Source organism: Anser cygnoides, chromosome 15, assembly GCF_040182565.1.
Source record: "Anser cygnoides isolate HZ-2024a breed goose chromosome 15, Taihu_goose_T2T_genome, whole genome shotgun sequence".
In the NCBI taxonomy this organism is placed as follows: Eukaryota; Metazoa; Chordata; class Aves; order Anseriformes; family Anatidae; genus Anser; species Anser cygnoides.
Genome location: NC_089887.1, coordinates 9,868,114 through 9,883,337, shown reverse-complemented (window position 1 = coordinate 9,883,337; position 15,224 = coordinate 9,868,114). Strand labels below are relative to the sequence as shown.

General features: G+C 40.0%; 2 protein-coding genes across 12 annotated transcripts in view; both read right to left on the bottom strand.

Moving 5' to 3' along the window:
* Positions 1-3,943, bottom strand: part of MYH11 (myosin heavy chain 11) — a 60,710-nt gene extending 56,767 nt beyond the window's left edge. For all 3 annotated transcript variants that reach the window (XM_013176933.3, XM_013176931.3, XM_013176932.3), the window contains exon 1: positions 3,830-3,943. The gene's annotated coding sequence lies outside the window, so the exon portion shown is untranslated. The remainder of the gene's footprint in view (positions 1-3,829) is intronic.
* Positions 3,944-9,504: 5,561 nt separating this feature from the next.
* Positions 9,505-15,224, bottom strand: CEP20 (centrosomal protein 20). Of its 9 annotated transcripts, XM_013176947.3 has the most exons (6): positions 15,065-15,224; positions 14,624-14,821; positions 13,774-13,813; positions 13,349-13,465; positions 12,364-12,503; positions 9,505-10,076 (listed from the first exon to the last, which is right to left on the bottom strand). In XM_013176947.3, exons 1-6 carry the CDS (start codon positions 15,117-15,119, stop codon positions 10,000-10,002), a joined length of 627 nt encoding a protein of 208 aa, XP_013032401.3. In that variant the 5' UTR covers positions 15,120-15,224; the 3' UTR covers positions 9,505-9,999. The 9 variants fall into 9 exon arrangements, 7 of the variants coding, with proteins under 7 accessions (XP_013032401.3, XP_013032405.2, XP_013032402.3 ...); XR_007164190.2 differs by lacking the exon at positions 12,364-12,503 and having other exon boundaries at positions 13,349-13,433; XM_013176951.3 differs by lacking the exon at positions 12,364-12,503.

Below are 15,224 nucleotides of genomic sequence, written 5' to 3'. Positions count from 1 at the left end.
TGCCTTTGGCTAAGTGCCAAGTGGCATTGCATCCAAATTGATTGGAATTTGGTATTGCTGCCACCAAAAACTAGACTGAACTGCAGAGCTGGGTTTCACGGAGTCTCATCTTGCTACTTTGAGGCTGCCCAAAGATGATGGTGGTGGAAATCATTCTGAACGCTTACCTTAAAAACCCAACTGAAGATGAAACCTGCTACAGAGCACGTCACCAGTGGGACAACCCAACAGTTCTTTGCTGTTTTGTTGCCCAGGGACCAAGAGAGAGTTCCTTTTCTTGTTACATCCTATAGCCAAAACAAAGCTTTACAAACATCCTCTGCAGGTCCCAGAATGATACTGAGAGCTAGTCTGCCTGTATTCTATTAGGTTCTACTTCTTCCTGTGAGTAGAAATTTTTGCACGCTCTTGTGGTTAAATTTGGTCTTTTTGAAAATGAGGTGAGGTTATAAGGCCTAAGAGGTGGAGCAAACTGCGAAGCTTGGAAAAGAGTTTTTATTCCTAGATCTAAGCACTATACTTGACTGTTCATAGTACAATACGATCCTGTGGATACTAGTTTAAACATGGCAAGAACAGACCCTCTACAAGAAACTAGGAATATCTAGTCTGAGCCACGTAACTCCTCTGAAACATGATTAGGAAAAAACATGGATTTTTCTAAAAAGTTTTCATGAATGATACCTGGAATCTGAGGATGACATTTGAGTAGTAGCTGAGTACAGCTGTAGTAACAGGAAATTCAGTTATAAAGGGTTTCTAGATAGAAGGGGTAGAAAATGGGCCCCAAAGACTTGACTGGATTTGTCCTAGAGAGGTGCTGGGCATTTAACTAACGAGCTGCTGAAGTTTCTTAATCAAAATCAGAAGTAAACCTGCAGGACCATCTCTGATCTAGGCTGTACTGCACTCCAGCACATGGCTGATGCTGGAGACATGGTCCAAGGGGAAAGACTCATGACTGCCCATTGGGAACATTCCCTGAGATGGCAAAACTGAGCCCTTAGCCAGACCCTGGGTTTCATCCATAGGGCTGGCTAAGAGAAATGGAGACTAATACCAGTGGAAACCTGTGATTAGAGGTTCTCATCCATTATTTCAGGTAAATCTTAGCCCAAATCATCTGAGTAAGAGCAAAGCCTGTTCTGTACTCAAAGCTGAGCTGTCCTGAAGAAGGGAGGAGGAAAAGCAATGGCAAAAATGATACTGACATGAAGTTTCTTGCCTCAGAAATATGACAAATTACACCAAGTACTGGATGCATTTGCTATACTTGTCTAAATTCCAAATGTGCACATATGCAGGGCCATGCATACTTCCATAGGTTATTTTCTATTCCACTTTCTACTGCCCTGCGGCAGATATATCCTGCTGATTTTCACTGTCCTTTCCCCTATAATGTCAGTAACAGAAGTTGAATGCTGTCTTTACAATTAGTTTTTCCTGAGTATATTATTCCAAGGATGAAGTATAAATATCTCCAGGAAGTGCACTTTAATTAAAAGGTTAATGGCCAAGCAGAATTGCCTCCTGGGTCAGAGCTCAAAGGGAATGCTTTTGTCCTAACGAGAATATAAAGGACACTTCTCCCTTCCTCTGCAGGTTGTGAATGTCAGTATAAAAGCTTATCACAGCTGTGCAGGGAAGAGTTATTAGAACAGAGGAACATATAACCAAGCATGTGAATTATTTTCAGGAATTATTTTGGGGAAAGGGAATAAATAACTAAATAAATTCTAGGCATGAATCCTGATCTTTTGACCTTCGTTTGGGACCTGGCTCCCCGGCACAGTTAGCTTTGTCATGAGCACTGTTAACAATCCCTTCTGGCCCTTTGCTTCTTCTTGCTGGCCACTGGGACCACCCCTCAAATTCTTTCTGTCATCACAGACAATTTGATCTGAACATGAAGTTATTGTCAGTACTATTTTATTAATGTTGTTCAACCAGGGAAGAGGGAAAGTCTGTATTTTAAGAGAGAACATTTTCAGTAATTTCACAGGGCTGGTTTTTAATACATTCTCTGAGCACTTCAATCAAATTGTCTGCATGTGACTTGGCCTCCTATCAGGTGTGCTCATCTCTGTTAATGCAAGTCAATAAGAACTATGATAAGACACTTGATAGGTCCAGAGAAATCAGTCCACTTTATTATCTGTTATAAACTGAAAGAAAAAATAAAGGAAAAAAAAAGAGACTTGAACTGCATTCTGTGGGGATAGATTCCTTCCTCTGGAAAATACTAGCTATTTTGAATACCCTCAAATGTCATTCTATGAAGTAAATCAGATTCTGCATGCTCATTAGAATTCATAAATAATCTATATTTTAGCTGGACTACGCACAAGTTGGAAAGCTACCTTTTGCTCTTTGCTTCTTCTAAAATTAACATACTTGAAAGAAAAGCCAAGAGATTTGCAACTATTAATTCTCAGTGAGTTATAAAGAGCCTGGATCCCCTGCGTACATCTATGCATGCTTCCATATATGGCCATGTTCTCCTCAATACTAGCTGTTCCGCAAAAATGTAATGATAACAAATTCAAAACAAATACCTTTTAGGGACTAGTGTGTCAATTGCAAATGAGATAATAAAAATCATTGTTTACATCTAAGCGAATGCAGCCAGAGGAGTATCATGCAGTAATTGAAGGGACTACTTAGTTAAGTGCTTTGCCCTCCGGGGTTTCATCCTGTTAGCCTCTGTTAGTGGTTTATGGGAACTGAGAGCTTTGGGGGTTTGGAAAGTGGGACCGGGCACAGCATCTTCTTGCAAGCTGCCTGCCAGGGCAAGACCTTGAGAGAAAGAGAAGGTGGGCTTGCTTTTAAACAAGTGTATTTCAGAAAAGATTTCATTGAGATGTATATGTTATATAATAATGATGAAACTTCTGATTTGCCTTGTATTTAAAATATCTCAAATTTTTTCTTAATTATAAGCATATATGTACACCTCTCACATATATATCCACATGTTTGTGTGTGCATACACATATATAAATATGTATGTGAGAGTAGCCAGTGAACTTCTGGGATGACACTGAAGCTGTTTTCTATACTGCCATCTACTGTCGTCTTAATTTACTCACAATATTTTGTTCAAGTTAGAAGTTTGCTTTATCTTCCCTTTAAAAAAGGCATAAGTTGCATTTGAAGTCACTTAAATTAGTCTAGTTCAGTGAATTATCAGATTAGTTCACTTAAAAATTATTTCCAGCGTATTAAAAATGCACAAATGTAATAGGTATTTTTGTAAAAATGTTTCCATTTCTTCTCCTAGTTTTTAAGCATTTTTCCTGTTTAAAGAACAGAAAACTGGAAGGCTAATTATATTATTTGGTTTACTTTCATTAAGCAGCTTAGGAAGTGCACTGTAAAAGCAGAAATACTTAAAGAAGGTCAGCTGCTCAGGCTAGCAGGTTTCTTCCATACCGAATGTCCCTATGATGCGTCCTTGCAGCACGTACCTGCTGCTGCCCGACAGTGTGTGGCACCTTGCAGGCTGCCTTGCTGCTGGCTCAGAGCACGACCACTGCTCCTCAGCCAGCACCTTCAAGGCTCAATTCAGAAGTGACTAAGGACCAAGCTAGATCATCAACATGTGCTGCCTCTTGCACATTTTGAACAGAACCCCATTAGTAATAGACAGGATAAACCACTTGAGCGTGTCTGGTAGATCTATTTCTAATTCGTATGCTCTCTGCAGGTTCATTCACTGAAAGTCTTTGCAAAGTAGCACCATACTCAGGTCGCTGCCCTACTCCATCCCAGCACAGTGAGCCCCCAGCCCCATTCCCAGCAGAGATGTGCTGGCCCCCCAGGTACTCACAGGCGTCTGATTAAGGCAGGGAGGGAACTGGAGAGTCAGGAACCTGTACAGCCACCAGCCGGGACAGTCCAAGTCCTCGCCGCCTTCTCAACCTCCCTATATAGAGGAGGAGAATCTTGTCAGTGGGGAGGGGCCCTGTAAACCACGTCCTGCTGGAAAATCCTCCCAGTACCTGGGTTAAAAAACCCAGCCTCAGCCAAGGAGCTCATTCCCAGCAGGGCCTAACCCTGGGCTGCTTCCCCTGTCCCCAGCTGCCCTTCAGCCAAGCTGGGTCTGGCATCCCTGGCTTTAAGGAAAGCATCAGGGGGTAGCCCAAACCCTCAAGTTTGGAGCTTTTGCTTGTTTCTGGGGGTGCAACTCTTTGGCCAAACAGACAATTTAACTCCTTCCTGCCTCGGCAGCATCCTTGCCCCTTGTGGCCCCCCACCAGGCACAAAGGGCAGATCCCAGTCCCATGGGACACAGGAGGTTTCCCACCCACCGTCAGTGCCTTTTCTTGGAGCTAGGATGTGTTCCCGAGTTGAGGAGCTGCTTGGCAGAGGGGGGTTATTCCTAACACAGCAGGGTCTCTGGGTGTTTGTGTGACATTCAGAGCTTGGGGCTGGTGTCAGCCTCCTTTGCCCCTGGGGAGTAAGAGGGATGTTTCCCAGCTCCCCAGCACATTTGCCAAAGTTTCTCTTGCCATCCTGTGCTCAGCTCAGTTCCCGAGAAAGCACTGTAAATACTTTTTCATATATAAGAAATACCTCCCTCTGTCCATAAAAGGAAGAAGAGAAGTGATAAATAGCTGAGGGGGAGCAGTCGCTGGGATGCAGTGGAAAGAGCAGGCAGCAGGCACTGCGTGCCGGGGGGGAGAGGAGGACAGGGTGCGTGGAGCCAGACCTGCCAGGGCTAGGGAGGGATCTGGTCCTTGTCAAACCTCTCTCACACCCCCGAAACCTTCAGTCGCCAGCTGTCCCCCCTCCTCCCGCAGCAAGTAGCCAACAGCCTTGTGCAGTGAGACCTGTGGATGGAGACATCCCAAAAAGGGAAAGCTAGGATCCTCTAGGAATTCCCATCAACGTGCCAAACACAAAATACCGAAACAACCCCCTCTCAGCACCAGGCTAAATATGGTGTATACCCAAAGGATCAGAGCACAGTCCTGGGTGAAATAATTTCTCTTGACATCAACAATCCGGTCTTCTCTGAAAAATAAGCCCTCCTGAGGAAGATGGATGAGAATCATATTGGTCTTGGCATCCTAGGAAAATACCTCTGAGGGGAGGCTGAGCTGAAAACCTCGGGTGTCGCTTGTGGAAGTACCAGTGCTTGCAGGTGTGACAGACCAACAAACCCTGCTTCTAGTGCTGGCCAGTGGTGAACAAATCTGGTCAAACAGGAGAGAGGGGAAGTGCATCGGTGCTCCTTCCCCACCACGTTGCAGAAGTACCAGCTGTGGACATCATGAGAAGCCTCAGCCGGAGAAGACTCAATTTGCTAACCCAGTTGCATGTTTCCAGCAAGTTGTGCTCAAGTGGAGTGGCAGTGTCCACTGCCTCATGAGACGTGGGGCTGCCCCACAGCCTGGCAAAGCCCTTACAGGTTTGGAAAGGCAGCAGGGTCGTATCAGACTGATGCACATGTGACTGTGTTGGAAGGAAGCCAGGGGAAATGATACCCAGGACGTCAATCCAAGAAACTCACCCTTGTTAGCAGAAAGCTCCTCACTGCAGAGTTGACCCTATTCTATTTGCAGTTTTTGTGTTGCAAGCTTAGCTTTTAAATAGGAGTATAATGAACAGAAAATACTGAAACGCGAGGGGATCCCCTGAAAAGTATGATCATTTCAGCATTCGTCAAAGTTATCCTAAGAAGCTCCTTCTAAACCCACACAGCTGTTTCACAAAACCAGATGCATTTTAATAGTAGCTTAAAAAGGAGTGGAAATTATTCCTGCTGGTTTGCAAACCACTGCATGTGCACACGCAGGCTTGCTGCCTGAGTAGTATGTTTAGCAGAGGCAGTGGTGGAGGATGATATATGATGTGACATTAAACTGAGCTGCAAACTAAAAAAACATTACTGCTGGGACTGAAACAGTTGCACTTTCAAGCCATGTGGGGTAGGAATTGATAAGCCTAGCCTGGCCTCCATCCTTCACTTAAAAGTCAGCGTAAGAATATACTAATGAAATAGCCTGGTTGGAGTTTCCCAAGTGCTGCAGTAGTTTTTAAACCAAAGTTGCATCAGAATGAAAGCTGTGGAGTCCCAGTGGATGATGCTTTTGGGACAGCAAAATAAGCTTTACTTAACCCCTCCTCCTAATTTATTTATTTTAATTGCTTTTCTAGAAAAAATAAAGCCTGCCCTTAAATATCTCCATGCTGAATTCTCCCAGTAAACATTGTACTCAGAAAAAAAGAGGACTCAGGAAGGAAAGAAATGAGTTTTTCAGCTACCTCAACACTGTGTAAACTGAAAACAACGGAGGGAAAAAAAGAAAAGCCCGTGTGATGATGTGTTAGTTTCTTAAATAACGTGTCAGGTAAGCATTTTTGTTTAAAAATGATTTTACCAAAGTTTATCAACCATATTTCTCTAAGCTGACATAATTAGAACTAGGAAGTATAATAGCAGTATGTTAAGATGTACTTTTGCAATAGGAGGGACAGTCTGCATCAAACTAGAACAATTAACCACAGGAGTAGTCTGATGAGGCAGAATAGTAAGAAACTGCTTAACGTTAAGCTTTGTGCTTGATGCTCGATCCAGGTTAAGTGAAGTACGTGAGGCAGAGAGGTTGATTCTAGATCAGTTGACACCAGCTGCTACTGAAAGGGTGTCTCTCAGAGCGTGAACAAATATTTTTGGTTTTCTCTTCCTAAACATAATCACCAAATGTTAATCACTCCTCCGGAAAACTGATCAACTGACACCAAGATTCAGCTTGATTTGAAGGGCACTCAGGAAGGAAAGTGTAACTGACTCCATGGGGCGTGTTGATAAAACCTAGAAAAATAATTCCCCCATGCATGACAGAAACTAATACCTCTGCAACAGCACTGATGCTGTCGAGCATATACACAGAGTTTCCTCTGATTTTAGGGGAGAGCAAAAATTTGGTTTTAAAGTTTTTTGTTTTTTGTTTTTTTGTATTTAAACTTGTGGGTCAAGTTCTTCCAAAGTACTTTCCAGATCTGATATCCACAACAAACTCCCCTGACTCCTTGCCACCTTCACTTTTGATATCACACACAGACGAAGAACAGCCTCTCCTAACATAATTCCCCTGCCTAACAGTCTTACAGTGTTCTAACTCCAAAAAAGAACGCTCACAGTGTTCTAACTCATTAAAAATGCGGAACTTCTAAATCCTTACATCTTTTTCTCATGTTCTGGTTATCAGTAGAAAGAATAAAGGCAGTTAATGCAAGACATTACAGACTGTAATTAAGCTATACAGAACTTAAATTATTTGAGAAAATATTTTTTGTATGTGCTCACCTAGATGGAAGTTTCATCTAAAATCTGAACCCGCTCCTCAAGGATTTTGAATTACTTTCATCTAAATACTGGCTGACCTGGTCTAAACTTTTAAGGAATGATTTTTTGCAAGTGCATCCATAATGTACAGGATTTGCACTTCCTCTTCTTACTCGAGCAAGTAAAGGCAGTCTGTCATTCATAGGACTCACTACATGTCCACATCTTGAAAGATGCTCTCATATTTTATATACTGTCAGGATAAATACTAGACCATTAATAACATGATTAGACTAGTATATTTTCAGGCATGTTTCAAAGCTTCATTGTACAAATAAATACCATGGGAAATACACTTTAATTTAATTTGCTCGTACAATGACCTTACTTTAGAACAAGAGATTGTTCCAAAACTCCAAATTTGTACTGTGAGGGTATCAGAGAATTAGGTGAAACGCATGTCGCACAAGAGAGCAGACACAACAACTCCTGCTCCCATACTAGCACAGAATCTTGAACAGCGGACAGAAGCTGTACTTCCCAAAGAAAACAGTTCTGAGATTTCTTTCTATCTTAAACAAATTTCTGCTCTGATTTCAAATACACCAAATACAGACCTTTACCTCAAAGCTTAATGAAGCACACCCTTGTAACAACCTCTGCTTTCATGACTGTGGAGACCATGAGCATGCTGAGCTGTGTTCTTGAGGAAGGTCAAGTACCAAGCTTCCCTTTGTCCTCTCCTATTTTTAATATCAGCTGTTACAAGTCCTTTTCCCAAGGAGCTCCATGACACCTGAGCAGCTTTTGTATGATCTATGGTAGGAAGACAGAAAGCAGACGCAATGGCTTTGGTTACACGGGAAGATTTGCATAGCATAGAAGGTTGCTTCTGTGTTTTCCAGTAGGGCATTTTCCTTGCCCTTGAAAAGACAATTCGCATTCCAAACATGGATAATAATTTGACTCACTAGGTTATGGAGAAACATAAAAATAGGTTATGGACAAACATTTATCCTCTGGAAAACCAAAGTTAAAAAATCAGGGATTTCTGTGGCCAGATCAATCATACCAGCATTCTGTAAAGGTTCATTTTTGGAACTTCTCAGAGGCACTTTCAGCTCATTCCAAAATCAAGGTGATTTGTAAATAACAGCTTAAAGACCATTTTTCTACTTTATTTTTAGACAGAAATGAAGAGATAGAATGGTAATTTGCACTAGCTTGTCAGGAAAGAGCCTCTGTATTGAGGCAGATTCCCATGATGGTTGGGCTTTTACAGAGACGGCTCTTCAGCTAAGTAGTTGATGTGATAGTGGTGTTAACACAGCAAACATTGAGGGCATACAGAAATAAATTTGCTTGCTTGACCCAGTAGTCAATAATAATTGATGCAAAGCGACACAAGACTTAAAGATGGATTTGATTAAGATAAATTTGCAACACAAGTCCTCTCCTATTGGAAACAGTCCTGAGATACTTATAAATAAGCAAACAGGGAGCTGGCAGCATTGCCAGTCAAAGGTGATGAGCTCTCTCCTACGGCTTGAAATGGATAAATGCAGCTTCCTTTAAAGCCATAATGGTTCTCTGCACTTTCACATTAAAGTAGTGCCTTGGCTGCTTATAAAAAACAAAACAAAACAAAAAAAAAAAACACCTATAATGCTAATTGGTCCAAATGATAACTAAGGCAAAACTTTGTAGAGTCTGTAAAACTCAGGGTCCTTTCACTAACATTTGCAAACTGTATGTTCTCTTCCTTTTTCCCCACTTACTGTACCATTTATTTAACAATTTAAGGATTTTTGGGAACTCAACCCTAAAATTTTATTTACACAAAACTCCTCTTAGTACCACTGAAAAATTAAGATGTATAAATTTTATCTAAAAAAAAGGAAAATAGATAACCTGGTATTTTTGATGTACTTGTACAAGGTCTGCGTCTGCTATCTCAAAATATATAAATACCTCAGCTAAAAAAGTTATGTGAATCAGTAATCTATTATCAACTTTATTTTTATTTTTAACTTTGCCTGACTTTGACTTTCATGTCATTTGGGGAAAAAAACAAAGTTCCTCTCCCTCCCGTATATTTAGTGTTACACCATACAATTTATAGCAACTCCAGCTGGAAAAGGCTTACCCTCGTTTGTTTGCTGGCATGAAGATAAATATAGTCCCCCTTTCCAGAGAAATAAAAACAACTATTCCTCCAAAGCACTTTTATTTTCAAATTCATTTTCCCATGCTTATCGTAAAGTAGCAGCTTCTTCTGCTTCTTAATGATGAAGAATCATTAAAATATTTATTTTGAATTCTTTCAAAATACCAAACACAATAAAACTAAGAAAAAAAATCAGAAACCAGGAAAGACATGTGAAGACATAAAATAATAGAAGTGCAGAAATTATAAATTATCCAGTAAGTCTTTATTTTTATAAAATGAGTATTTTTAGGCCCAATTCTAGACACAGGCTCGATTAATCTGACTTCAGATACAGTTTTCCTTCTATTAGCACTGGACGAAAAAGGCCTTTGCTAACATTTTTTCATTGGCAGCAAGTAAGACCCCATCTTTATGTCTCATGGGTAGCTCTAACAAAATGAAATGGTCCCACTGGAAATAATGAAGAAATTTAAAGAAGAATTTCATAAATTAACTCTCAAAGAGCTTTACATGAGAAATGAATATATGAAAGATATCATCTTTTTATACTTTGTAAAACAAGGGGCTCTTCAATGCTGGTGCCGGCCATCCTTCCTGGTTCTGGAATTCTATCTAAAAATGAAACAGACAAAAATGTTTTCACACATCTGGAGAACCAAAGATACGTGTTACTTTCTACATCATGAACTTTGATATAGAATATCATCATAGGAAGCTCAGGCAGCTTTATAAATACATTTTTTCCATACAACTGTATGAGATAAGAGCTTTGCATGACAAAAGATTAGACTGTAGACAGCTTCAAATCAGCTTTAATAAATCAATTAACAGAAACATGAAATTGCACAATCTGTATCGGGATCCCCCAGCCTTTGTACCAGTTTATTGGAATAGTCATTCAGCAACATAAGCACGACAATTTCTAACATGAAAAGCAAGATAGATGTTAGATATGAGATTGTGAACGTCGTGTAGATGAATGGACTTGAATACCTTAGTATGCACCCTAGTTAAAACAGCTAGGTAGTTAGTATTTTAAATACACTTCGGGGGGTATTTTAAACCCAGTTCAGCCTTCGTGTCTCCACTAACATTCCATAAACACAAACACATGCAGAAAGTAACTTCAGACTATAGTAACTTAAAGGTTAAAAATATTACAAGTCTACTTTTATATGTTTGTTTAGTTCAAAGACAACATGTTGTCATGCCTTATGATTAATCCTGTCTTGTAACCAACTCTAAGCAATTTATCCCTTTGTGGAATTGTGTTGGAGTCAACAGGGGAAGATGACCATACATAAGTTCAAGTTTGAAACTGAGGCACAAAATTTTATTCAAAAAAGTCTTGTCTAAGACTTGTCTATAGTACTGAATTTATTACAAAAAAAAATAAACAAATCTGATAGGAATAAGAATTTTCTAACAACAAGATCAGTTATAGCAGTTTTGATAATGAAATTTTACTTCTTCAGCCCCCCCTTCTGGCAGAAGGGTAACAATATTGTATCCATGAATTAAGAAAAGGTGCTTATTCAGTACTTTTCTCACGCTTCTTAGATGTTTTAATAATAACCCCGACCTCAGTTTTTTTTTTTTTTTTACAAAAGCAATAGCTGATAATACTATTACTAGTAACATGATAGTACTCAATGGCCCAAATTCCCACTGAGTAGAAAGTGAAGTAATATGCCAAGCAGATTCTTTTAAGGAAAAAAATGAACTACCAATCCCTTTCGTTCTATAGCTTAGGCAGTATTAATACTAAACCAGCAAAGAGCAGACCAGAAAGGGAAAAAATCTAGCAGTGTTCTACTGTTGAGAAGTGAAGTCAAAGTGAATTACATCTGTAGAAAACATGCGTGCCCATATGCAGAATTGACAGCTAAAGAATTAAGAATGCTCTATAGAAATGAAATTAGAATAGATGAGAAACAAAGAGATATGCACAGTATTTAATATATTTTACTGAGAATTTGGGTTAAATTCCTGTATTAAATTCCCAATGTGATAAGACTATCTCTCCCTTACCCTTTCCAGATTTGCAGCAGCATTAAGAAGTACAATTTGGCCAGTTTAACTTTTAGGAAAATGGGGAAAAAATTTGGTAGATGAGTTTTGTGATACTGAGAATTGGGTTATCAGTATGTTCTGGACTTTACCAGCAACTGCAGCAGTAAATCTCTGTTTCTAAAAGCATAAATGGTGTAACAGATATTCCACTATTTACTAATAAGCACAACTGTTCAATTTAAATGAGTTTTCAGTCTTTAGAAGTCCAAAAGACTTAACAGAATAAAGCTAAATAATTAGGGTTTTCCCCTTCCCTCTAGCAACTAACAAATAGCTACAGCTACTGCAAGGTAACAGGAGCTTCACAGTACTTTGCACTGCTGAAAATTTATACAAGTTTTGCTGTCTCCAATTTTTAAAAATGCCTTTTTAAATAACATATCTTTCCATATTAGAATGAAAGTTCAACTACTGACACATTTGAAGGCCAGTCAAGCATTTCTGAGGGCAATCAGATTTCTATGGTGTACAAGCTGTCCAATTAGCTTACCAGCAGAAGATAAGCAGGCCTAAAAGCTTGTTTAAGTTGGATGCTTATTCAAAGAAACACACAGAGCTAGTTTTAGAAATCAACGAACTGGATATAGTATGACTTTTCTTAAACAAATATACGAGCAACGCTTATGGTCAGGTCACAGAGTTCAATGGTATTTTGAGGTGTAAACACTGTTCTACTGAAGAATTTTTTTTTTTTAATAAAAAAGGTCTCAGTTCAAAAGTACCCTGTGTCCATCTGCATGATTATGTAGTTATAGGCACATGTGTCTCATAGAAAATCTAGTCGCAAACCAAACTTCTGCAAAAATGACTGCATTCCCACACCTACCTTTTTGATTTCTCTCAGTAGGTGGTTTACCAAGGTTCTGCCTTGGATAACTCAGTAAAGACCCTTTCAGAAGGATACTCTGGGTACTTTCTTCTTTACCACCACGTAAGAAATGACATATAATTCCATACAAGAGAGGTCTGCTCAAGACAGAAAAGTAAAAGCAGCCAATGAAATACTGAGCACTAATAAAACCACCCTTTCCTCCTAAGTTCTTAGACCTTAATGTTCACTCTTAACGTATGTTCAGATGTCTTTAATTATTTAAATACATTATGCCAGGTGTAATTATATAAATAAGCACAGACCTAAGCTCCCTCTGAGGACCACCACTCTCCCAAAAAGCTTGCAGTAAGAGACACTCTCAACTAAACTCCAGCTCGCTCCTATAGGACAAACCAGAGCATGCTTAGCACATGAACACAGAGCCACGTTCTCACTGATGCAATACAGAGGATTGCACTGGAGCCCACAATACCACCGCATACCCCAGATTTGATTTTTACTAAAAGCCTGAGGCAGATTCTTTTGAGACCAAACTAAGGAGACCCATTGGAGATGTTTATACCTGCTTAACACCCTAGCTCATGAATGTAGTTGTATCAGAACACTGTGACTTTATATCTAATCTCAGCGTATGCTATCTTTCTCTTGCTCTACAAATCAACTTGCTGATATGCAAAGAACATGTTTTCTGCTTCTGACTAAAGGAAAGACTATAGGGCTAAGAGACTTGTCTTTTGGTATGCAAGTACACTAGCTGTAGAATGCATTCTATAGCGTTCATAGAATTTAATTGTAGTTTGGAGTATGTTTGAAAATGGCCCCATGTTTGAAACTGTGAGTTTGAATCCAGCATATTAGAGCAGGCACGTGATATAGTCACATTTCAGTTGGTAAGAATGTTTATATGTGATTTACACAAACACTAAGGGGAAATATACGCAGAACAGAATATACTGTGCATTCCAAAATCAATCCTTACACTGATTTTGCATTTGCATCTTCAAGGATGTTCAGCTCTTTGACAAGAAACTGTCTATCCAAGGGCACTTCAGGCTGGCCAGCTTCTGGAAAAGAAATTTCCCCACAATTCTTAAGACTGGTAAAAAAAAAAAAAAAGCGTCACCAATTAACTTTTCAATGCTACTCATGAGACTTCAAAAGAATCAGACCACTCACCTCAGTTTTAGACTATTTCTCTCTAACCCTATACAGTAATTTCAGGGAACACAAGTATTACTGTTTTGTACTAATATAATTTAAAATGGCATATTGCAGTTTTTATCCTCACTCTAAAGGTAGATCACAAAAATATTAAAGTTTACAGTATAAAGATGAATTAATCAGGCAAACAACTTCCTCTAAAGAAGTACTGTTGTCAAACTGATTCCATCCATTAACACATACTGTCTCCACTCCCTCTTCTCATTGAGATGAACCTTTGCGCCTGTAATTTTAATAGTATGAAAACATTAAATTCTTATATAGCAAATGTGATTACTACATCTAAGCACAATTACAAAACTTCAAGTTTCAAATACAAATTAGCAATAGGTATAAACGTAACTATATGCTGTACCACCTAATTTATAGCTACCATTTAAATGTTGTAGCTCTCAATTATTAGTATTTTAGTACAGCCAGTAACAATTAACTGCAGTTGTTCAAAAATAGGGTCCTTCTTCATATCTTTTTTTGTATGTAAGGATTAGATTGTAAGGACAATGACGATTAAATGTAAGGACATCTAATCACATTTCTGACAGTTTAAATGCAGGAACTGCTGTAATCCAGACTATTAACTACTTTAATACATTACTTTAGATTATTCTTCAAAGATTTTTTTTTCATTTGCAGGATTTCATTTTTTTTTTAATTTCATCCAAATGCCAATGAGAAAATTGTGATACATGCTTTAAAAATAGTTAGCCATTTTCTCCAATACAAAAGCAAGCTATTTTGGTTTTGCAGGTTGCTAGCAAACTTTCTTGCTCTTGCATCAACAGTTTTGTCAATGTAAATACTATTTATCTCAAGGATAAGCAGCAAAGAACATGTTTTCTTGAAAACTAAAGGGATGATTTGGCTTACTGCTGCGAATAAGGTGGTGGAGAATACGTTCATGGCTTACTTATTTCCAGGGGAAAAAGAGATGGAGCATTTCGTTCCCACTCGTTAACTTCGTAATGCAATTACTCAGTAAATCACAGTGACAACCCACCACAGCGGTGACAAAGCCGAAGCCCAGCCCCACTACCTGCGGTGAGCACAGACGCCGTGTACTTGTACTTGTTGTACTCCAGGTACTCCCGGACGAGCTCGTTGATGAGGAGATTTTCAGGGGACAGCGGCGGCCGGGGCTCGCTTTGGTCATCCAGCGCGTGAAAGACTTCAGCTCTGATGTTAGCTTTTATTTGCCCGAGGACACCTCTTTTTTCCAACGCCTCCTTTAGGGCTGTCACCACAAGAAACCAGCGAACATAAAGCCAGGCGCGTCCCAGGAGACCCAACCCCACACCACCACCACCACAGTTTCAGCACGCTCACAAGGAAATTAACACAGGATACCCATACACCCGTGGCTATACCGCTCCTAACAACACGGGGATCGTTACAGACAAAACCAAAGACCCCAAACACGCCACACCCCCCAGCTAAAGCCCTCAGGGCCCCCACGGCGTACCAGTCCCGCCCCCACCTTGTTTGAGCTCCACCACCGTCGCCATGGCCCCCACTGCACCAACAGCGCGCATGCGCAGCGCGGCCGCGGGGGGACATGAGCCTGGTGGTCCTGCCTCATGGCGCCCGTCAGCCAATCGGGATGCGCGGTGGGCGGGGCGGGGGTTCGGGTGGCGAAT

Bases quoted from the DNA above. Each gene is read 5' to 3' on its own strand.
- CEP20 (XM_013176947.3), bottom strand. From the start codon at position 15,119: ATGCGCGCTGTTGGTGCAGTGGGGGCCATGGCGACGGTGGTGGAGCTC. The intron at 13,814-14,623 runs GTAGTGGGGCTG...TTAAAATTACAG, and splicing joins GGCGTCTGTGCTCACCGCAG to GCGCAAAGGTTCATCTCAAT. The intron at 13,466-13,773 runs GTATGTGTTAAT...TTTTTTTACCAG, and splicing joins GAGAAGAGGGAGTGGAGACA to TCTTAAGAATTGTGGGGAAA.